Source organism: Arachis ipaensis, chromosome B7, assembly GCF_059453495.1.
Source record: "Arachis ipaensis isolate K30076 ecotype BB chromosome B7, ASM5945349v1, whole genome shotgun sequence".
NCBI lineage: Eukaryota > Viridiplantae > Streptophyta > Magnoliopsida > Fabales > Fabaceae > Arachis > Arachis ipaensis.
Window position 1 is genome coordinate 133,143,605 of NC_142442.1, and position 23,617 is coordinate 133,167,221.

At 33.2% G+C, this 23,617-nt stretch overlaps 3 protein-coding genes across 3 annotated transcripts; 1 reads left to right on the top strand and 2 right to left on the bottom strand.

Annotated features, from left to right (window-relative positions):
- Positions 1-6,957: 6,957 nt before the first annotated feature.
- Positions 6,958-14,675, bottom strand: GTA2 (global transcription factor group A2). The gene is made up of 22 exons (XM_016307930.3): positions 14,230-14,675; positions 12,590-12,816; positions 12,363-12,509; positions 12,109-12,270; positions 11,946-12,029; positions 11,780-11,850; positions 11,092-11,446; positions 10,825-10,980; positions 10,630-10,727; positions 10,491-10,539; positions 10,236-10,388; positions 10,013-10,156; positions 9,802-9,895; positions 9,528-9,686; positions 9,390-9,435; positions 9,214-9,305; positions 9,040-9,118; positions 8,283-8,334; positions 8,080-8,188; positions 7,849-7,992; positions 7,473-7,570; positions 6,958-7,259 (listed from the first exon to the last, which is right to left on the bottom strand). The coding sequence occupies exons 1-22, from the start codon at positions 14,549-14,551 to the stop codon at positions 7,014-7,016; spliced, it is 3,087 nt and encodes a 1,028-aa protein (XP_016163416.1). The 5' UTR covers positions 14,552-14,675; the 3' UTR covers positions 6,958-7,013.
- Positions 14,676-17,738: 3,063 nt separating this feature from the next.
- LOC107605972 (psbP domain-containing protein 4, chloroplastic) lies at positions 17,739-19,990 on the top strand. Its single transcript, XM_088493747.1, has 6 exons — positions 17,739-18,176; positions 18,462-18,463; positions 18,801-18,904; positions 19,199-19,310; positions 19,420-19,647; positions 19,770-19,990. The coding sequence occupies exons 1-6, from the start codon at positions 17,881-17,883 to the stop codon at positions 19,832-19,834; spliced, it is 807 nt and encodes a 268-aa protein (XP_088349873.1). The 5' UTR covers positions 17,739-17,880; the 3' UTR covers positions 19,835-19,990.
- Positions 19,991-20,075: 85 nt separating this feature from the next.
- Positions 20,076-22,019, bottom strand: LOC107605971 (pentatricopeptide repeat-containing protein At3g21470-like). Its single transcript, XM_016307932.3, has one exon. It carries the CDS (start codon positions 21,913-21,915, stop codon positions 20,311-20,313), a length of 1,605 nt encoding a protein of 534 aa, XP_016163418.3. The 5' UTR covers positions 21,916-22,019; the 3' UTR covers positions 20,076-20,310.
- Between the last annotated feature and the right edge of the window lie 1,598 nt (positions 22,020-23,617).

Below are 23,617 nucleotides of genomic sequence, written 5' to 3' on the forward strand. Positions count from 1 at the left end.
ATACACTATTAAATATAAAATAATTTTATATGTATATTTAATTATATAATATTTTGTTATTAAAAAAATTATTTTTTATATTAATTATATAAATTATCATTTAAAAAATGAATGTAAATTAGATAAATATATAAAATATTTTATACTGCTAATATATTAAAGTTAAATTCTTTTTTAAAATTTTTAAAATTTTTTATATTAATCATATCTTTATGGGAGCATTTTATTAGTAGTATTGTTTTATAATATACAAATACGTGTTATATATACAAATAATACATCAATACAAGTATCTTTATGGGCCATTTTATCGGTTTAATGCTTGTCCTTATTATAATTTAGAGTAATATTTTAAATAGATCTCTAATGATTTGGCGGTCCGATATATTTGTCTCTTAAAAAAATTAACTAGGTCTTGAATTTTTTAAATTATTAGATATATGCTATATAGATCTCTAAGATAGGTTAAATTAGTTAACACGAATTCTCTTTTCTACATGGAGATTGTAGGTATGACGTGTCAGGTAAAGCAACAAGTGTCGCGCTCAGGATACATTAGTTCCTAGACACGTGTTTAAACAACGGTCGTTTTGGGACAAAGCCAAACGACGCCGTTTTGAGGGGACAGATACGTCCCCACCTTTGTTTTTTGACTCTCAAAACTTTGACGTTTTAAAGTCAAATAGGTCTCCTAAAATTTTTATTATAAGTAAAAAGAGGTCCTTGAATTTAAGTGGGTACCTTGTATAAAAAAAACTCTTCCTCTCTCTTTCTCTTTGTAAAATTACATGTATCTCAAACCTTCACCTAGGTTTTACGAACTAACCTTTCATATTCTTCACCCCATTAACGTTTATCCAAATTCGTAATTGTACTTTGACGGTGTGTACAAGGACTACTTGGTGGTAGTGTGTCGTGCATATCGCCATTGTTCGAAGTAAGTTAAGTTAGTTTTTGGTGCATTAAATTGACAGTAAAGAGTGAAGTATGATGAACGTGCATATCATGTTAGGGTAGATCAAAGACAGTATGTTGTAAGTGTAGCTTAAGTGAGAGTTGTGAAGTGGTAATGGATAGGTATTTGATAATAACAAAAATAATGTAAGTGTTTAAAATTTTTATTCTGTTGTGATGTTGTTGTATTGTGTTAGTTGCTTGGTTAACTTGTGATAAAATTTTATGTTTTGGTATTTAGATGAGTGAAGACATAGTTCCTGCATTTTACAATGTTGAAAGTTTTGTTAGAGATAACAAAGGAGTACTTGTGTACATCAATAAAGAAAGTCAAAAAATTTCTCCCAATAGACGATGACTTGATCTATTTCTTTGACCTATAAAAATTTTTCTTAGACTTGGGTTACCATGACCAGTTGACCACAAAACAATGTATTAGTATAATCCCACTTCTACTAACTTGGAATATGGTATTTACCCAATTCATGAAAATAAAGAGATCAAAGTTCTGCAAAAGAACAAGATGCTAAATGAAGATACCGACAAATTCTAGTTGTTTGATTTCATTCTAATTCTGGTTCTAGTTACTTAATTCGAGGGGACTAATTTGACATATATACTATAAATTTAGGGACCTTTTTGACTTATAATAAAAATTTTAAAAGACTTATTTGACTTTAAAACGTCGAAGTTTTGAAAATTAAGAAACAAAAGTGAGGACGTATCTGTCCCCTCAAAACGACATCGTTTGGCGTTGTCCCAAAACGACGTCGTTTTAGTCACGTGTCCAGGGACTATGTGTCCTGAGCGCGACACGTGTTGCTTTACCTGACATGTTACACTTACAACCTCTACATAAGAAAGAGGGTGTTGTGTTAATCGGTTCAACCTAACTTGAAAATCTATATGATATATATCTAATAACCTTAGGGACCTGACACAAATCTGTCGAACCACCAAATTTTTGAGGACCTAGTTGAGGTATTATTTTATAATTTATTTGGGATGATTATGCCTCTTTGTTTGGTCAAACTCAATTTGATATGCGGTTGACCAAGAGAAAATCGACAACGTAAGAGTAAATCAAATAAGAGTATAAAATTGTAAGAATGAAGAAAAAGACGAAAGATTTATTTTACATTTCACCCACTATCTTTTTTTCAAAACGATAGTATCTTTAATATTGTGTCTAAGTTATTAAAATAAATAAATAATATTTAATAAATTTTAAATAATTTATTTTTTATTTTAAAAAGTAAGTTAGGTAATTTAAATAGATATCATAATAAAGACACTATAAAATTCACCATCATTTCAATACGACCATACGTTAAGGGAACGGGAACGTGAACACACGTGAAATAGTCTTTACATAAAGTTAATAGTTAAAAATTATTATATAATAATTTAGTTAAATTTATTCAATTATTTAACAATTTTTAAATATTAACTTCATATAAAAATAATTGTATATAAATTGTAACCTTATATTATTTAGATGAATACTGAAGGTTATCAATGACCTAGAGAACGAGGGTTAAATCTATGACCTCTTTTAAACTCGTTCACTTTAACTTCAAACTGGATTTAAAACTGAGTTGTAGTTGAGTCTGCCAAGTTGATAATACATGAGACAATTTTGTTTTGTATCTTCACGATTGATCAAGAACATAGCAAACTCTTTACTTTTGGATATTCTAAGTTACTGTAATTTCTGTGAGATAAATTAAGCAGGAGACAATTTCATTTTGTCTCATATCGAATGAAAAACAAAAACAGAATATAGAGAAGAGAAAATGACAGCCATATATCATGGTTCAACCATCGTATGCAATGTGGCCTATATTAAGTCTCCATGACAACTGTAGTGAAATTTTCACTATCTTTCACAAAGATTACAATTACCAATTTTCTAGGATTCTACCCAATCCTATCCGGGACAAACCAATAAACTTCTACCCAAACTTAATTTGGTTAGGTTCACTCCTTAGACTTTCAATCACTAAGGGTGTGTTTGGTTTTGCGTTAGAAGGAAGAGAAACACGTTTGAGTGCATTGAACGTTTCCTCTTTTTGTTTGGATGTTTTTTTTTCTTTAAACGCCAAATTTTACGTTCTTAACGTGCGTTTATAAGAAACTAGAAATTGTAGCTTCTGCGTTTAAATAATCACGTTAGAATTGAATTTATTTTGTTTTATCAATTCTACCATTTACTTCCTTGCTTGTAATTCCTTTAGTATTCAAATATTTTAAATATATAATTATATTTTTTTATTAAATTTTTACTTTTGATTTTGTATAAAAAAATATTTTTGTTTGGCTTTGTTAAAATTTGTAAGTGTAATTCTTGTACATTAATTTATTATTATAATTTTGTTATAATATAAATTATTGATTACATTAAAAAGAATAAAATAAATAAAAAATTAATTATAACTAAGAATAAAGTCATGAATAATTAAAATTTATAGTTTAAAATAGTATTAAATAAAAGAGTACTGAGAGTATTAAAAAAATTATAAGTAATATAATTTAATAAAATATATTTTGATATATTTTTCATATATTATTTTTGCTTTTGATATAAAAATATATTTTGTCAATTTTTATATATTATTTTTATTTTAGTAAGTAAATATTAATTTTATTATAAAATTAATTAATAATATTTATTTAAATATCTAAATTAAAATAATAGAATAATATAAAAATTTTATTTAACTTGATGTTTATTTTAGTAATTTTTTTAACTAAAAGTAATTTTAAGTAGTGTAATCTAAACAATATTTACTTTACTATAATCCATTTTGATATAAAGATTACCAAGCATAAATCATTTTAACACAAACTTACTTTTCATCAAAATCAAGTTTGCAAAATTAATTTTATGCAAACTCCCGTTTACAAACTGAAATACAAACACACACTAAGTGCTCACTCAACTTAACAAATGAATCCTTTCAAGATCATGAATACAAAGCAGAAATACAAACAAAAGAGATTGAAATATTTTTTTGATTTTTCTCTATGAATATTCTATTTACTTTTTCTCTCAGTGACTTTTATTGATACCTCACTTAATGCCTTTTTCTATTGATAAGAAACAAAGAAAGATAAAAATTGAAAAATAAAAAATTTAATGTAAAACCATGGAGGAGAAGGATATTAAGTTCTAAAGCTATGAAGACCCAAACAATGTGCTCACTCTCCTTACTTCAATTTCTAGCTGTTTACCCTTTTAAATAAGAGTGAAGCTTCCAAAATTTGAGTTGGTTGAACACCTTTGACTTTATTCTTCTTTCCCAAAATTCATAGCAGAAACACATAAAAGGAATGAGACAATAACAGTGATTAGAATTGGCTTAAATCCTAACCTAACTGCTTTTCTTCCTTTCTTTTTTGGCTTCAACAATCTGAACCATTGATCCATTCTTTTGACTCAAGTTTTATTTTTGACCTTTAATTTACAGCAGAAATATACAACTTCTATTTTCTTCATCTTACTCAAATAATACATATAGGAAAAAGTTAGTTTCAACCAACTAGAATAGTAGCATAAAAATAAAAATAATATTCTATTTTTTTCTGATTCAACCTTTGATTTGATTTTTGTTTTTGGCACTGGTATTTTACTTTTCTTCCTCTTCTTTTTTTGTTGTTTGGATTTATTGACTACCTTTTTCATTTTGATGGAAATTTAAACTGAGTTTTCCTTTTTTACTTATTTTTAAAACTTTTTAACCTTAATTTAAGGTTATTCACGTGGTCACGTGAGTAAAAATTAGAAGAGAGAAATAACACACATATTACAAACAGTTTTTGGACTTTTAACCTAAGAGAGAAGTAAGATACATATTACAAACCGTTTTTGGACTTTTAACCTAAGATTATAATGTCAATCATTGTCAAATTATTATTGTTATTTTTCTCAAACTCAACAAATACGAGTGACTTAAGAATTTATTAAAATGAGAATTTTTTTATACCAATTTATTTTTGCGAATTGTTGTTAAAAATGAAAAAAAGTTAAAAATTAAAAAAAAATTCATTCTGACGAATTATATTTTGAAAAATAAAAAAATACAATTCACATTAGCAAAATCAGTTTTTTAAAAACCAAAAAGAAAATTTAAAATTCGCTCTTCGAATTGTTAATTTAAAAAATCCTCTTTGAAAATTTTTATCTTTTTTCTCATATTGCAATAAATCACTCCTAATAATCTGTTTTTGGAATTTATCCATCAACCAATCATATTAAAAAATTTTGTGACAATAAAAGAAATAGTGAATAATTAATATTTTGTAATAAAATTATTAACCTAAAATATATATTATTTGGTAGCTAATGCAAATAAAATATATAACTTAATACTAATTAATAGATGATGGTAGATAATTAATATATTTTTATCAAACTAGACTACCAGAGTACCAGGAAAAAAAAAAAAAAAATATATATATATATATTTGTTCATTTATGTGCTTCATGTATATACTTGTTCATTATTTTATTATGAACCGACCAATTGTTTTAGACTTTAGTATGACAGACAATAATCCGAAACGAACCAGCAACCAGGGAGCAGCTGTAATTGATCAACTTGATAACTGATTAGCATATTCTATTTTAAAACCTCTGTTCCTATAAAGCAATTTGCATTCATGATCACTGCAGTCGGCAAGAATTAGGAAGTATATTAGACTGCGTCTGTAAGTGAGACAAAAATTGAGAGAGAGATGAGGAGATAATGACTAAAAAATAAAGATTAAATAAAATTTTTGTATTATATTTAGTATAAGATATATTTGATTAAGTTATGTTTTAATATTATGTTTAATTTAAAATAAATATAGAGATTGAAAAATGGATTTAAAATTTAAAAAATTAAATGAAAATATTTTTAAAAAGAAATATTAAAATTTTAATTTTGGTCTCCAAAAATTTCAGTCTCCTAGATAGCGTTTGTTTTGAGGTACTGGAACAGAGATTGAGAGACTGAGATTCAGTATCATGTTTGTTGACTCAGAGATTGGTACTAAAATTTTTGTCTCTGTTTCTAAAATTTCAGCATTTCAATACTTCTAAAAAGTGGAGACGTAGAGAACTGAAATTTTTAGAAACGAAAAGTGAATATAATATTTTATACTTAAAATATCATTATTTTAATTAATTAATTTCAATTTTACCCTTTATATAAATTAAATTAGAACTTTATTCTTATTTAAATTTATGTTTATTCTGAGATTTATTTCAGTATCTATCTCTAAATCTCTGTTTCTCAGTCTCTATCTTTCAGTCTCTATCTCTCTACCAAATATATCCTATTTTTTGTTGGAAGTACAGGTACTAGAATTTTTCTACCAAATATATCCTTATTTTGTTGGAAGTACAGGTACTATAATTTTTCAATTTTTCAACATATGAAAACAAATGCTACTTTACATATTAAATGAAAAGTATTATAAAGCTAATATTTTTTATAAAAAGATCAAAAATTAACAAAAAAGTCAATATTTTCTGGTAAATATAATAGTGGCAAGTTCTCGGTTCCCCGGCTATTGTCTTGGTTTCTATTTTTAACATTTTGTATCTCTTATTCTATTTTTGTTTTGTTCTCTCTTTGGGAATCCCTTCTTGTTTGGTCATCACGACTAATAAATTACCAGTAGTGGATGAATGTTTCATGTGTTCACTATCCGTGTGCTTTGAAAACTTAAGAAAATTCCATTGGGACAAAAGGTTAACCGAAGCCAGGGATTGTTCATGAGATATTTAAGATATAAGGATGACGAATAAATTTGTGCGATGTGTGTGCCATATACCACCCTCTGTTAGCGACGTCTAATAGAGTCGGATTGGTTCAGATTTTGGGTGAAAAAAATGGCCGGACCGTTAAAATATAATTGGTTCATTAGTTAAAGAGAGTGTATTACTAATAATATGCAGCAAAACTTAAATTTACCAACTTCCGAAGGACAAAAACGGAGAGCACAAGAGACGTATGAAGGACGAAAAGCTTGTGCATTTAGAGTAAATTTTTTTCCCAAGACAAGCCTAATCATGGTTGAGCTAATTTGGCCAAAATAACTAGGTCTAAAATCTTGACTTCCAATGTGTCATCTACCTTTACAATACCATCAGTACCATCTACACCAATCAACTTGCCTGTAGACCCCCTCAATGCTCCACCCATTATCTTTATTTTGTCTGATTTCCTTGGCACCACGGCCTCCATTTCATTGGGAAGGGCAGTTATCGTTTCACCATTTCCACTTGAGCCAAGCGCTACCTTGCAAGACCCATCCTGAACAAACGGATAATTACAATGTCCATTAACAGTATAATCAGGCCAAATGAATACAGTTCCATTAACTAGGAAGGTTAAATACCGCACATATAACTAAAATTCAAAACAATAATTGGTCAAATAAGAAGGTCGGCTTGAAAAACTATGTATACAAATTCGAAAGCAACAAACAAAAACGTGTATAAAACCAAAGCTTCTAGGATCACATACCGGAAGAACCTCTCTTATAACTCCAACAGATTCTTCACCTGGCCTGTGTACATTAACTAATATGTCTGGCATAAACCATGGCCCCTCATTGTCCCCACCTACAACAAAATCAAACCATCAAATTGACAACCTGACAAAGATACACACTACCAATCGAAATCTTACTGATAAGTTAACCAAATAAGTGACAAAAAATATCAATCACATGAATGAATCTACATTCCAGCCAGTCACTAGTCCACTACAGAGAGCATGTTTGTTAATAATCATTACTTGATGACTTGATGAGAATTTGGTATACCATAGATGCTTGTAATAACACCAACACAGAGAGTAAATCTATGTGCAATATGTTAACTACAAAACAGATAGCTACCTAAAACTGGGGACATCATGTCCAGACCACCAGTTCCTGGAGTCATGGGTGGTCCTCCAGGGGTACTGGGAAGATACACCGCGGAATTTGGCGTCATAGGCTGCCCACCAGGTGTTGATGGTAAATATGGGCTCGCAACATTTACTGCAAAACAATCCCACCCCCAAGATGGGATATTAGTATTAAAATACTAAATATTTGATATCATGGAGAAAAGTAAAAAAGTACTACCATATGAGTCATGCGGTGTTCCAGCCTCATTATAGTTTCCGCCAGGAGTGCTACCCCAACCAGCACCAGGAGTGGGGGCTTCATATAGCCGTGAAGGTGAGCTTCCTGCCTGAAAACGTCAAAGCAAAAAGAGAAAATAAGATTTTTTGTTCATGCCATACAAATTCCAAGGCATATTATAAGTTAAGAAACTGTTTTGTGACCTGGGACTGTGGGCTGGTTCCCCATGAGCCTGGATTTCCATCTTCCCAGTCCCTGATTAGTTTTCACCATCAGAATGCATAATACATATATCACATACGCCTTACAACAAATATAATAATGAAACCCACATGTAACTCGAAAGTACTTAACAGTCACTATAAACTAGAAGTGCTTCTTATAACCCTCTTAAACTATAGTTTTATGTTTTGGACATTGAAATATATTACAAAATTGAAGAATTTAAACAAATATACTCTCCTATATTTCTCCTATTCTGTTAGATAAAAGAAGCAATCCATCAAATAACACATGCCAAACCAATAAGCCATTGTCTGTAAATAAGAGGGAGGAGTGCTGTGCTTGTTGGAAGATGGCATGTAACAAGCCTCAAGTAAAGATTGACGAGAAGTTGAGGAAATGTAGGTCATTCAACAGGGTTGTTGATAGGGAGAAAAAACATAACAGGAGTCAGGTATCAGCTGGCAATGGAAGACACAACAGTAGGAGAGAGAAATGGGCCATCATTTTCCCCCTTTGATTTTGCAAATAATTCCCCCATTTCTCTAACCTATAACTGGATGCCCAAACATGTCAGAAGAGCAAAGCTTTCCAACCACTCTTTAGCATAAGAGATATCATGAGACTTGCACAAAGGTTATCGATAATATATATATTCAGAATAAAATAGGAATGGACAAATTACAAAAAGAAGCAATATACACTATGTCACATCGGAAGGATGACAATAATGCAAACCTTGTCGGACTCATTGGGGTATAAGGATTCCATGCCCGGTCACGCCTTGGTGTCCTCATTCCATCATGTATAGGAGTTGCTACAAATGGCAGTCCAGTGAACATTATTAGCAGTTATGTTAATCAGTTAATCAAATAGGAACGCCTCTAGTGTCATAAAATAGATTAAACAAACCTCCAGGATCTCTCATAGGGGTCATATATGGATGTAGGGGAGTTCGAGAAGGATGCATTGGGGTTTCACATCCAATCGAATATCGAGTTTCACTGGTTAAAGACATGGTCAAATGGGTAAGTATCCTCTGTTGAGTGCAGTTAACAAATTGTTAAGAATACATGCATGCAACTTACCGCTGTGGGGTTACAGCTACATTATCCGATATATGGTTGCGATCAACTGCAGCAAACACAAGTCAGATAAGTAAGAGAAACACGCCGCATAAAAATACAAGCATTGCAGGTGTTTTCAAAAAAGACTAGGCAACCTACCCGTCACAACCTTCATTTGGGACTCCAATTCAACCCGAACTGTTGTGCCTTTAACTTCTATTACACGTCCACGATAACCTTTATAAGCACCCTGGCGTACTTTGACTGTTGCACCAGCCAAACCATCGTGTCCTCTTCCACCCCTGTGCCTTCCTCCAGCTAAATCACATTAAAAGAAATCATCAAATCTCTCTCGTCAAAAGAAGCATCAAATGGTACTTTAACTCAATATTCCAGTACATCTGAAAATTAAAATATAAAAGATTTAACATACAATCAATTGGAGGCCCTCCTCGTGAAAACCTTCTCGGGGACTGGGGAATACGAGGTGGAGTTCTAAGGCCAGGGAATCTCGAGTAGGCATCACCCTGAGAAGACATGGAACAACTTAACCAAGACATATTTGCATGAATCAAACTAAAAAACCAAAATGCATAATTTAAAAATTAAAAATTAAAATAAATAAAGGATGAAGAACTGGCTACGTTTCTGTCACCACTCGAACGTGAACCTCCAACGACCATACACGAGCCAGCCCTAGCACATATAAAGCCTGCATGTTCAAGATGATGGCGATCATAGATGAACAAGAACCCCCTAAATATGTGCTCCACAGGACCAGATTTTCCCTTCAAAAGAATCAAGAAAGCTGATCATCTGAACAAGAACTCTAAAGAAAGAAATAAGGCATAAGTTATAGAATCTTACATGGCAAGGACCTTCGACAACTCGCACAACATCCTTTACTGAGACTGTATTCTTATGCTTATCCTGCGCATTTATTTTCTTCTCTATCTTACATTTAATCTCTCTTAATTTAACAAGTGCAACTTCAGGCCTGTCTGCAGTCCCCTTAAGAACCTATAAAAATGTAACACATGATGATGTTAATAAAATAATAAAAAATTCCTTTTAAACGAATAAAAAAGGTACTAAAGTATTGGCTCAAAGTAACAAAGTAACCTGAAATGCCTCGCTTTCTACACGAATTATTACACCAAAGTCCATATTACTGCACATGCATAGTTAAAAGTGAGAGAAGTGTGAACCATGATATACAGGTAAGAATTTAAGATGATCTCAAGATCAACAAACGACTTACTCTAACAATACAAGATCACGAAGTTCATAGTCCCCAATTTTTGTAATTCCAGTGGTCACTTCAGAACTCTCCACAACATCATCTGCAAACACACGGATCTGAAGAGAGGACATTTCCATGTCACTTTTGTGCTACATATAAAAGCAAAAATTCACAAACCCTAGATCAACTTTATGTAGGGACCATTGAGCTCACATGTTCTTTTGTTGTGTCGGATAATAGAATCAATACATGCTGTTCCACCTTCACAACCATGCCGGTAGCACCCTCTTGAGCACCAGTAACAACCTTAACGTGGTTTCCAGGTTCAAAATATTTACAAAGTTCCCTTTCATTTACAGCAAGGGTTTTCTGGTGGAATAAAAGGTAACTAAATCATCATGGAAATAATTCATTACAAAACCTTGGGGGAAAAAAAGCACATTTCGGAAAGAAACTAGCCAATTAAAAATTTATACTTACAGGAAGACCCTTCAATTCTGGTCTTATATGAACATTATCTTCATCTACTTTCTCCACCCACCCCTTCAACTTCTTCAAATCACCCTTCACAACGATTACAGCATCACCTTTCATAAAATGGCCTTTCTTTCTGTTAGCGAACAAAGTTGACAGACTTGCTACATCGCTGTCACCACTCTCACCAGGTTTTCGAAATTTTTCAAGTTCATTCAAAGTAGGTTTGATGTTTTGAGCATTAATGGATTTTATTGATACAGTTTTGTATAAGAATCCATCCTTAAACATCATTCCTCCAATTGCATCAAATCTTTCCCCATAGGCATCACGTCTATGCTCGACACGAATATGCAGTTCCCTGTATAAAACACACAGTCTATCAGACCAGGAAGAAGAACAGGAACAACCACCACTATCAAACCTAGTACAATGAGAAGGGATTGGACACATGGATCAGTCAATGATATCATGTCCTATCAACAAAGCATGCCTATGGATGATCTATTAAAGCTAATTTTTTTCCCAATGGTTTTGTGAATAGATTTTACTAATCACTTTGTCATTTCTAACTAGTTATTGGACTACCCTCTGACTTATTTACTCTCCAGATTGAACATCTATAAGACTAGGAAGGAGAAAATTCCCGGGAAACAGAAGACATTCACTTATAGAGGAGATAATCACGAGTTACCTAGCTTCATCAACATTCAAAAAACGAGGAGGAGGGACAAACGCCTTCTTTTTCACAACTTCTCTACCTTCCTGCATGATACATCATTTTCACAACAAGAGACTCAAGTTGGTACGACTCCAATATGGAAACTAAGAATTTAATAAGACATTTAAGCATTTCATACCAGTTTATTTGCAAGCGCCTGCAAGTCTATCCTTGGAATCAGTTTCACCGTAACCCTCTGCCTCACATTATCAACATCAACTACCTACAGAAGATACAGTTTGATAGTGAATATAGCAGCCAAAACGGTAGTATGAATAATTTGCCTAGAATATGATGCATACCTTGGCAAGGTCCCCTTTATATGTGCCAATCTTCATTCTGACCCAAGTATCTCTGGCAAGATCAATTGCTTTGCTTTCAACTGACAGCACATCCGTCATTTCTCTTATTGGAACTAGTGTTATTTTTGACACCCCATATATGTTCCTTAAACCCTTAATAGCCTAAAAAATATGAAAACTATGAAAAAGGTACAGAATATTGTTGATAACGATACACATGATCAGTAACTAAAACATGTTTCACATGACATTACCTCTCTCACGTGGGCCTCTTTATCTGCTTCCACATAAATATAGTTTTTAAGATGATCAAGGGCAATAGCTGACCTGATTTGCAATTCAGCCCCCTTATCTATATACTTTTGCATAAGGCAAACAGCTGTCTCTCGCTCACGACCAATCTAATGAACATCAACAGAAGAATATATAACATGCTTCTATATCTTTGCAAAAGATTATCACAAAATCGGTTGGGTCATACCATGCATTTCACCATCCACAGCTTTGGATCTCTAACAGATGGCAAAAGAGCTTGCTGTTCTACATCTGTAGCCTCTTCATCAAAAGATTCCACACGCCTTGCATATCTTTCCTGGATGTGTCTTTCTAAAGCTTCAAAATCTTCATCTTGCTCATGCAAAGGCCTATGAAGTCTGCTCCTACCGACATTGTCCTCAGGAATATCATTTCCATTATCAACAAAGAAATCTGCACCGTCAGATTATTGTTAGCTAATTAAGATATTTGACGTAATTATGCAAGGTAGCTTATACACACAGAAAATTCAAATCTTACCAGAATTCATCCATTCAGAAAAGGCATAGATAAGATTTATAGCACTTCATACACTATGAAAGTGCATTTGTTACAGCTTTAGGGTAGGAAATGAGTGATTATGAACTTATATCTTTTTTATATGATTGAAAAGCTATACAGATTTTCTCACAAGTCACTCTTTTCAAATTTATTAAAAATATGAAACTGGATTTTTTTTTTTTTTCGCAGCTTAATTATTTAAACAATTTATCCAAATACATGAGAAGTTATTTCTTAGCACCGATTTCCCTGAAGCAAACAGACCCTAAATGAATGTATTTGTGAAAACTCTACAATCCCATTCACTATGTAACATCAGTCATATTGGGGGGGAAATGTAAAATAGAACACTGGGATTCAGACAAATAGAAGAGACAAATATAGAGCCTATTGCCTACTCTTGAGCTCGTCATGGTTATAAGTAAAATATACAAGTACTCTTGAGCTCGTCATGGTTATAAGTAAAATATACAAGTACAGTTATGTCCATGTCTTTGAAACTATTAGTGGTTTTGGAGAACCCTGGCCCCTCCATATATTATAGTTCATGTTTCTGACACAAAACAAGTCAGATATAAAGTAAAGGGCTACAGAAAGATCAAATATCAAATATAAAACCAGGTCTAACGAAATTGATTTTCAGCAATGTCTGCATAATTCATCACTGGCAGGCTACAACATAATTCATGTTTCAGTTTGAGAAAGTTCATTCCAACAAAGGGAAGTTTTCCAAACTCCAAATCAATAAAAACTTAACTACAAGTCACCATAACTGTAAACATACATATCAATCCTCCGTAGCAATGGGAAATAAAATGAAGGGAAATCAGGAACAGTCAGAACATACTGGTAATAGAGATCCATCTAAGTTTGATCAAACCTAAACAGCATCGTACAATTGACAAATCTCCGTGCAAAACCAATCCTATCTGACCAACGACATACTCAAGTACACAGAACCTGTTCATCCAATTCATCAGAATAACACTCATGTGCATAGCATATACATAGTCAGCAGCTTAAGGACTACCCAACAGCAGCTCCGCCGGTAAGAAATTGATTGTTAACCACACAAACCCCAATCCTAATTGACTTCCTCTTCAACTCGATCGCAACCTCCTAATAATCTCTATGCTCGCCACTTTAACCAGTTCCAAAGAAGAACAAAACGATGAACAAAAATGAAACCCTAAATCCCCAGTTGCAACCCTAATTTCTTCCCCCTTTCATATCTAATAGAATTTGCCAATATAATCGAATTACAATAAAGAGAAAAGCAAATGAACAGAAGAAAAATAAACGTACCGTCCTCCCCTTCCTCTTCTTCTTCTTCCCCATCTGAATCCACCTCCGCTATGTCATCGAAGAAATGAGAAGCAGAGGCTTTCCTATTCTGGCGCCTGCGGCCGCCACCACCCCCATAATCATCGTCATCGTCCTCCTCCTCCTCATCCTCATCCACCTCCTCAGCATCATCATCGATGAAATCAGATCTCCGACGTTTCCTGCCGCCGCTGCCGCGCCCCCTATCGTCCTCTTCCTCCTCTGCCTCCTCATCGAAGTCGGCTACCTGCTCGTCCTCCTCGTACTCCTCCTCATCATCGTCGTCCATTCCTCTGTGACTCATGGCGCAAGAACAAACCCTGCCTTTTCTTTCTTTGTTTCTCTCGCGCGATGCAAGTGATGGTGGGTGCTGTGCGAGATACAAAGCCTTATGAAAGATAAAAGATTTTGGGGTAACAGAGGGATACTTATATAGTTATATACACTGCCAGGCCGTCAAATGCAGTTAAATATTATTTTAAATTTTCGCTTTTATATACCCTGTTTTAATATAGTTTTACTGTATTATCGCCACGTAAACAAAATTAGTATCTTAAACAAGTGTAACAACCTGTGTGTGTCATGTATAGGATAAATTTTTTTATTTTTTAAATTATAATAATCAATGTAATAATTAGATAAATTATCGTTTTTGAAAGAAATAATAAATATATATAATTTGTTATACAAAATACTAATTTGAACATAACTATAAATTTAAAAGTTATATTATTTGAATTTAAATATAAAAATTTTAAAATTTAATTTTGTTGCACCGATGCATATAATATTTTATACAGCATATATAATCATGTTTATTTATTTTAAATGATTATTTATATAATTAAATGTACATATAAAATTATTTTACAATAAAATATATACAAGACTATCTTTTAAAAGTGATAGATGGTCATTATTACTAACAACTATTATTTGGACTAATATCGTGATTTAACTTGTTAATTTTTAAATTTGTCAAAATAAAATAGTTTAGAACAAAACTTGTCCCGCAAAAAATGGTCAAAATTAATATACATTGCATTAACATATAAACCTATATTATATTTTTTATGCAATTACATGTAAAAATCTATATATATTATATTTAATTAAGAAATATATATTAATTTTAAGTGTTAATTAATCTAAACGCATTTTGAAGTGAGTCAGAGAAAAAGGAGAAAATTGAACTTCTTTGTCTTATTGAGAATTAGAATTTCACATTTTTAAAAGCTATCTAAACATAAAACATATTATTTGCCATTAATTTTAAATACGTTTTAAAATTATTTTCTCTCTTTAATTATCCATTTAAACGCAAAGCAATATTTATGTACATTAATTTTATGAAATGAAACGTCACTTTTGTTTTTTTATTTTATTTTTAAAATACTAAAAATATAATAATAATAGTTCATCTAAATTATTAAGGGCATAGCAATGATTTGTTACTATAGGGAAAAAAAAAAACTTAAATACACAGAAGAGAAAAATCAATATTCCCCAAACACCTCATCTCAACACGTGTGAGGCACCGAGTCCAGAAATCGCAACCTTCTAGCACTTTTTAGCAAAGGGAAGTGCGAGTTTCACTAGTTCACTGCCACAATGATAATCAATGTTCTGAAAACCGGTTCGAACCGGAAACTATTAGAAAATACGGTTCGAACAGAAGGTAAAACTGCCAAATTCAAGAATCGATGTTGAACCGTCGAATCGGTTGAGAACCGGTCGGTCGAATTGAATCGTAATTCGGCCGGTTTTTTAAATTTTATCAAAAACGCTGCGTTTTGCCCACAGATCCAAAAAAGTCAGAAACGAACCCTGGCCTTCCCTCTTCAGTTCACTCAGACTCCACGAGCCTCCACCCTGCAGCCCTCCACTCTCACCTCTCGCACTCAGTGGTCACGCATGCAGTCTCCACCTCGAGCTTCCGGCGCAACCTCCGTCCAGCCACCATCGCCGTCGCAACACCTCCGTCGAAGTCACTCACCGTCGCAAGTTTGTGGAGCCAGCTTGGAGATTCGCGCAACCCTTTCCGTTGCGAAGTCAGCCATGGAAATCGCAGCCACCGCCACCACTCCTTAACGTCACGCAGTGTCGTCCTAAGTGACGTGAAGCCCTTGCCCCCCTCTCGAGCCCCATTCCTGATTCCTCAGTCTCATACATACTCTCATTATTTCTCCCCAAAACACAACCCTAGCCTCCATCGCGCCGTCGTTGGTCGCACTGTCGCCGCCTGGTTCGTCGTGGTCGTTCTTCAATCCTCCTGTTTCGTCGTGGTCGTTCTTCAGCCCCACCGTCGTGCTCCTTGTCCCGCTCTGTGCTGTGTCTTGAAGGATCTAGTTCGTTCCTTAATTGATTGAGTAGGTAAGTACATTCATCTTCTGATTCTTCTCCCTTGACTAAGCCTGGTCGAATTGGATTTTTCACAACGATACTACAATCTCTGCTCTCTTTAGAAGTTTTTTTTTTTTTAAACTGTAATTGTTGTTTTAAACTTTTAATTGGTTAGTTAATCTATAAATTTTCATCTTGCTTCTTCAATTGTTGTTATCATTAGTCATTACTGTGATTTAGGATTGTTAATGATCTTGAATATTGATTCTGATATGCTCTGGTTCTATGAATTGATTAATTTGGTTCTGATAATTCTTGATTTGAACCTTGCTGAAGTTATTCTGTTACCTAATTTGTTGGAATTGAACTTGAGCAACAACAAACTAGAAGGAAGCATCCCCTCTGACTTCAAGTCATTCGGAGCTCTTTATTGTTTATTCTCTTGATCTTAGTGGGAATTTGTTGAATGGAACAATACCAAGAGTGCTTGGAGAATTAAAGCAGTTGCAGTGGTTGAATCTCTCTCGCAACAATTTTTCTGGCACAATTCCATCTAATTTTAATGGTAGGTCAAGCTTAACTTTGGTCATGTTATTGGTTCTGCTTCTTATCTTTGGATTATTTGGTGTTTGAAAGAAATGCAACCAGAAGAACAATTTTTCATATGGAGTCATGATGGAAAAAATGGCATTTGAAACCATCATTAACGCTGCCAATAATTTTGATGACAAATATCTCATTGGCATTGGAGGGCAATGATCTGTTTACAAGGCTGAGTTGCCTTCAGGTATGGTTGTTGCTGTGGAAAAACCTTCACATGGAATCAGATGCGGATGATAAGTTCAATTGGAAGGCATTTGAAAATGAGATCAAAGCATTCACAGAATTCAGGCACCGAAACATCATAAAGCTATATGGTTTTTGCCAGCATTAACGATTCTTCTTTTTGGTATACAAATTATAATTATGTTTTATTATTTTTATTTATATTTTATTTATTATTTATTATAAAACGGTTATTTTGGTTGAACTACGGTTGAACCTGTAAAGCACTGAACCAGTAGCCAGAACGATTCGATGACCGGTTCGGTTTTCAGAACCTTGATGATAATAGAACCGTATCCACACAAGTCTAGAGCACTTTGACCAAACTAACCATGCATAGCCATATATATTAAGACCTCAACATTCTGCCTTAATCTTTCTCCACGCTTGCTAAGATTTTCTCTCGGGTTCCTCAGCATACCGATTCCATTGTTCATTTCAATCACATAAAAATCTTGTGTGGACATGGCAACAGCCTTGTCCACACCCTGTTTTCTTTCCTGGAGGAACCACCATCAAGTGAATATACAACCCTCTCCATTACAAAATGGAGTTCAAAGAGCTTCAGCTGATTCAGTATCAAAGGGGAGTTGTTTGACCAATGAAGAAAGCCAGAGATGTTCCACTTTGTCTTTGGTGAACAGAAGAGCGGTTTTGGCTTCTGGGGTGTGCTTGTTGGGTTTTCCAGGGGAGTGTTTTGCGGTTGTGAAACAAGGTCTTCTAGCAGGGAGAATCCCTGGCCTGTCAGAGCCAGACGAAAAGTTGTTTTGGAATAACATAGTTTATCCTTGTTTGGAGACATAACCATTCATTGTTTTGATTCTGTAGTTAATTAGTGTTCTTTTCCCACTCATTGTTGAATAATAAACCACTAGAAATAGCATTCAAATTTCACATGGAAGCTTATGATAAAGGTATTGTGATGATGCCAAGGGGGGTTGTTGCACAAGTGATAAAAACTAGGAACATATTCAATAGATGCAAGTTTTAATCATATGTATTGTTATGAGAGAACATGGGGGATGCTTTGTCCTTGGTAGTATCAGTGGTGTGAATGAAGCTGTTCTTTGTAGTGTTGTTCTTCTTCAACTTCAGATCCTAGCGAAGATAGAAAAAACTATTTATGAGTTGGTTTAAAAGATTGGTTATGTGGTCTAACTCTAGTTAATACTTGATAATCTTAAAGGTGTCAAAAGTTATATCAAGCTACCCAGTGTTCATTGAAAAAACCCTCAGCTTTTTCTCCATTTATGAAATTAGAAGCATACAATGTTTCTTACTCAACTTTTGTTTCTAAATATTTTCCATTTAGAGTTCGAAGTGTCTGCTCTGATATTGATTTCAAGTGACAATGACATAACGTGGACAAGCATTTGATCAGACAGGTTGGAGGACATACCGCAGGCCGGATGATAAGTCCGGTGGACATGGTGTTGGATGGAGTCCTATTATACCATACGCTTTCCGAGTACCTGAGGAATGGGAAGAGGTAATGATCAATTAATTTTTTTGTTTAAAGCTGCGAAACAATCCAGCAAGATTTCTGTTATATGAACTATTGATTAAGTTTTGAGGTAGAAATTACTTAAAGTGCAAGAAAGAACTTTTAAGATAATCACAGGACAGAAACATATTCTGTAGGACATACTAATTATCCTTGAATTATTTAATGCGACCCATACAAAAATCTACAAGTAATTGCACAAGTCCGCGGTGGCCATTGCCATTCCTAGCATTGCTTACACTATATATATTTGTAATCGTCACTACATATGCTTAACAGGTACCAGTATCAATAGCAGATCTTGGTGGCACTGAGATAGATTTGAGATTTGCAAACTCTAAGCAAGGGCATCTGTTTGTCGTTGTTGCTCCTGTTCTTAGATTTGCTGATAGTGAGTTTTCTTTTATTCTTTTTGTATTTTTAAAGAGATTGAAAATAAGATTGAAATGAAAACAGCAGTGAAACTTCATGGTAAATAATAAAATGTTGACTGTGTACAGATCTTGGTGATGATGCTACAATAGAAAAAATCGGACCTCCAGAGAAAGTCATCAATGCATTTGGTCCGGAAATGATTGGGGACAATGTCGAGGGAAAGGTTCTAAGTTCAGACGTAGCAGAACACAATGGAAGAACATACTACCAGTTTGAGCTAGAGCCTCCTCATATTTTTATTACTGCTACTGCAGCTGGAAATCGCTTGTACCTGTTTGGTGTAACAGGCAGTGGTATGTATATTTATTCTCTTCTAAGCAGTCTTGCATCATCAAGTCTGGACAGGCATAAAAAAAAAAAGAAAAAATGCTTGAAAATGTTAACAGAAAATAACAGAATGTTGTCCTCATTGCAGGTCTTCAGTGGAAGAGACACTACAATGATTTGAAGAAGATAGCTGAGTCTTTTCGAGTTGTATAATTATCAATTGAGAGCTTTTGAGAATGAGAGATCATAAATGTGCACTTTCTGTATATGTATTTTAGTAACAGCAGATATTTTCTTTCCCACTATTTTGATTGGGAAACGAATTTGAGCAATCATGTATGAAAAGTCTGTATACCTTCAACATACCAATTCTGAGGTGGTCAATAGTCTATCTTGATTTTGACATTGCTTGGCAGTCCCCATTCTAACTTCTAGGTACACACTTTAGTGATTGTGACTTATAAATGAAGGATATTAAAAGGCATTTAAGTTATTCACTTTTGTAGAAAGTCTTGGATTCCATTGAACCAGCTTGTTGTTTACACCTTAATATCTTCAGTGATTAAAGTGATCTATTGGGACAATATCCCAAAATTGGGGTAGCAAGTAGCAACTATGGTGATCTCGTCAAGGAGCTCAAAGTTATATAACAGTTATGATAGAGATCAAATCCTTTTGTTTTTAATATATTACTTTGTCCAAGTGAACATGGACGAAGCACTAAAGATGAATGAACTGCACCCAGGTGTCTTTTGAATTCTTTCATCTACTCTGATCCTCATCTGTTCACATTTCTCCCATTTTTCAGAAGCTGCATAGGTATTGAACAGAAGCACATTGAAAGAATCAGAACTTGAAACAGTGCTTGCACCGAGTAACTTCATTACTTGTTCTGCCATTTGCACGTCTGAATGAATCCGGCACGCACCAAGCAGTGCCCCAAAAACGGCGTCATTCGGTTTCATTGGCATTCTCTTTATCAAGTCATAAGCCCTCTTTAACCTCCCTGCTCTTCCCAATAGGTCAACCATGCATCCATAATGTCTGATTCCTATTTCAATTCCATATCTTTCCATTTTAGCTGCTACTTCCAAAGCTTCATTTACCAAACCACCATGAGCACAAGCAGAGAGCACAATGAGACAGGTGATTGGATCAGGCTTTATATTTGATTCCTCCAATCTGCCAAAACACTCAAGGACTTCATGGAATTTTCCATTGATGGCAAAGCCTGAAATCATTGCGTTCCAGCAGATGATGTTCTTCTCAATGGACTCTGATGCTTCAAATACCAACCTTGCATTGACCAGGTCCCCACATTTTGCATACATATCAACCAATCCACTCACAACAAAGGGACTCAACCTCATCCCTTTCTGCTTTATCATGTTATGGATTTCCTTACCGGCATCCAGGAGTCCCAGCTGAGAACATGCAGATAAAACACTAACAACAGTGAATTCATCCGGTTCAAACCCTTCACCCTTCATTTCCTCAAAAAGCTGCAGTGCTTTTTCACCAAATCCATTTTGGACATACCCAGCAATCATTGAATTCCAAATCTCCACGTTGCGTTCTGGAACGCGCTCGAAAATCACCCCAGCCTCCTCGACACTGCCCTTCTTGCAATAACCACAAATCATAGATGACCACACAAAGCAGTTCCTCATTGGCATCTGTTCAAAGATCTCCCTGGCAGCTTCCATATCCCCATTCCTAGCATACCCATCAACCATCACAGTCCACGTCACTACGTTCTTCGCCTCGTCCGGAACCTTATTGAACAACCTCCTAGCAGCAGCAGTATCCCCGTTCCTTGCAAACCCATCAATCATCTGGCTCCAAGACACGGGAGTCTTCCCCGGCATCGCCTCAAACATTGAGGAGGCAGATTGTTTGTCCCCAGCTCTCAAGTACCCACCAATCATTGCATTCCAAGTGACAACATTTCTGTCAGGCATTGTATCAAACACCTTGCGGGAGTCCCCAAGGAGACCACATTTTGAATAAGTTCCAACCAATGCTGTTCCAATGAACACATCACAATGTGAACCAGCTTTAATGGACTCGGCATGCAAGGCCTTAACGTGGTGAAGAATTGAAAAAGAAACACAAGCCTTGAACAACAAAGGGACAACGTTGGGATCATAGAGACCTTCGCGGCGAGTTTGTTTATACAGAAGAAGAGCACATTTATGAGAACCTTGACTAATGTGGTTCCTTATGGAAGAAAACAAGAGCGATGGGTACGTTAATGTATTTTTAGTACTTGTGCAAAGGCTAAACCTTTGCATGGTTAATTAAGCAACAAAAAGCTGTTCCAAATCTTCATGAAAGATTCTACCAACATAGAAGTATGAACGCTAATTTTATCTCTTCTATAATCCCTTGCTTACTCTTCCAGAGCTTGAAACTTTTCCTTCCTTATCCTTTCAAATTTTCAATAATAACAAGTGTAATAACCTTTCGCGATAAAATTGAAATTATAATTTTAAATTATTTTATTAAAATTAATTTAAATTATAATAATTTAATTAATAAATAAATAATATGATGTGTATTATTTGTGTTTTTTAAATATAATATTAAATATATTAACTCAATTAAGTGTATAAAAATTATGTTTAAATTATGAATTTTTTAAATGAAATTATTCTATTTAAAATATTTAAATTATGATTTTAATCATAAATTATAATTATGATTTAAATATTTTTTTATATAATATTATATTTTTTTTATTTTACTATTAATATATTGATATTGCAAGTCTAAATTATAGTATTTTATTTAATTTTAACTAAAAAAATAGTTATATATTTCTATTATTTAATTTATTTAATACACCATGTACTAACGTTATTTTTTAAAAAATATATTGATAAAAATAGATATAATATAATTACAAATATAACATAAATAAATAAAATATATAAATAAATGCAAAACCAATATGTTTACCAATGTCTTTGTTAAATTTTATAAATTAGAGAATAAATTATGTATTCAGTTGCTCGGTGATCACATAAATGATCAAGTAATTAGATTGTAAATTGATCTCATAGTGTACATCTTATTTTTTCTCATTTTTAAAAGAAAGTGAGAATTAAGAGAATAAGTAGTAATACATAAAGAAAGAAAATTACACCACAATACATAATTATTACCAAAAAAAATATTCATATTAAAATATTAAAATTTTACATATTGCAAATTATGAAGATCAATCATAATTTACTGATCACTTCTCTCTATTTTTGACTATGATATAAGTTTTTTTTTCCAGTCAAGAGTCCAATAATATCTAATTGAACAAAAAAATTGAATTAAAAGTACCAAATTAAGGATAAATGAGTGAATAATATAAAAAATTATAACTTCGTACATGTATAAAATAAAGAGAATTTACTGATTTATTTTATGTTAAACGATAAAATTAACAATAGTATATTAATAAAAGGATATACCTTTAAAAAAAGTCACAATACAATTTCAAATATTTTCATAAATAAACTATTAAAATTTTTGTTGTCAATAAAATGATGCTATTATACAATTTTTTGGCAAAATTTAAAATCAAAAGGAAAATAATTGTGTGTGAGTTAATATAAATTAATTATGTACCAAATAAGTAGAATCATTCATTTGTTTGTTTCAATATATCAGTATGGGCAAGCAAATTAAAATGATTATCTGAAATTTTACGATCATCGACGGTATGTACTATACGTGACTCATTCTTAAAAGATATTTTGCACGTGTATACAGTCAGAAGATATACTCCGCTTGATTTCTCAATCTCAAAATTTGAGAAGACATAGACCTTCCTTTCTACCAATTCATTCTCAAATATTTTTATTAAATAATTCTTGATTGAACAATGAATTTTATCGTACTACAAAATAAATTAAATATAAAAGCTATTAGCATTTATAAAGCTATTAAAAAGAATTGTCTTTGACTTGTGAAATGGTGTACTTATAAAATTAACTTAAA

Excerpts from the sequence above, each read along its gene's own strand:
- GTA2 (XM_016307930.3), bottom strand. The coding sequence starts at position 14,551 with ATGAGTCACAGAGGAATGGACGACGATGATGAGGAGGAGTACGAGGAG. Across the intron at positions 11,447-11,779 it reads TTGAATGTTGATGAAGCTAG|GGAACTGCATATTCGTGTCG; the intron begins GTAACTCGTGAT and ends TGTTTTATACAG. Across the intron at positions 8,189-8,282 it reads GAACCAGCCCACAGTCCCAG|GCAGGAAGCTCACCTTCACG; the intron begins GTCACAAAACAG and ends TGACGTTTTCAG.
- LOC107605972 (XM_088493747.1), top strand. The coding sequence starts at position 17,881 with ATGGCAACAGCCTTGTCCACACCCTGTTTTCTTTCCTGGAGGAACCAC. Across the intron at positions 18,905-19,198 it reads TACCTGAGGAATGGGAAGAG|GTACCAGTATCAATAGCAGA; the intron begins GTAATGATCAAT and ends TATGCTTAACAG. Across the intron at positions 19,311-19,419 it reads TGTTCTTAGATTTGCTGATA|ATCTTGGTGATGATGCTACA; the intron begins GTGAGTTTTCTT and ends GACTGTGTACAG.
- LOC107605971 (XM_016307932.3), bottom strand. The coding sequence starts at position 21,915 with ATGCAAAGGTTTAGCCTTTGCACAAGTACTAAAAATACATTAACGTAC.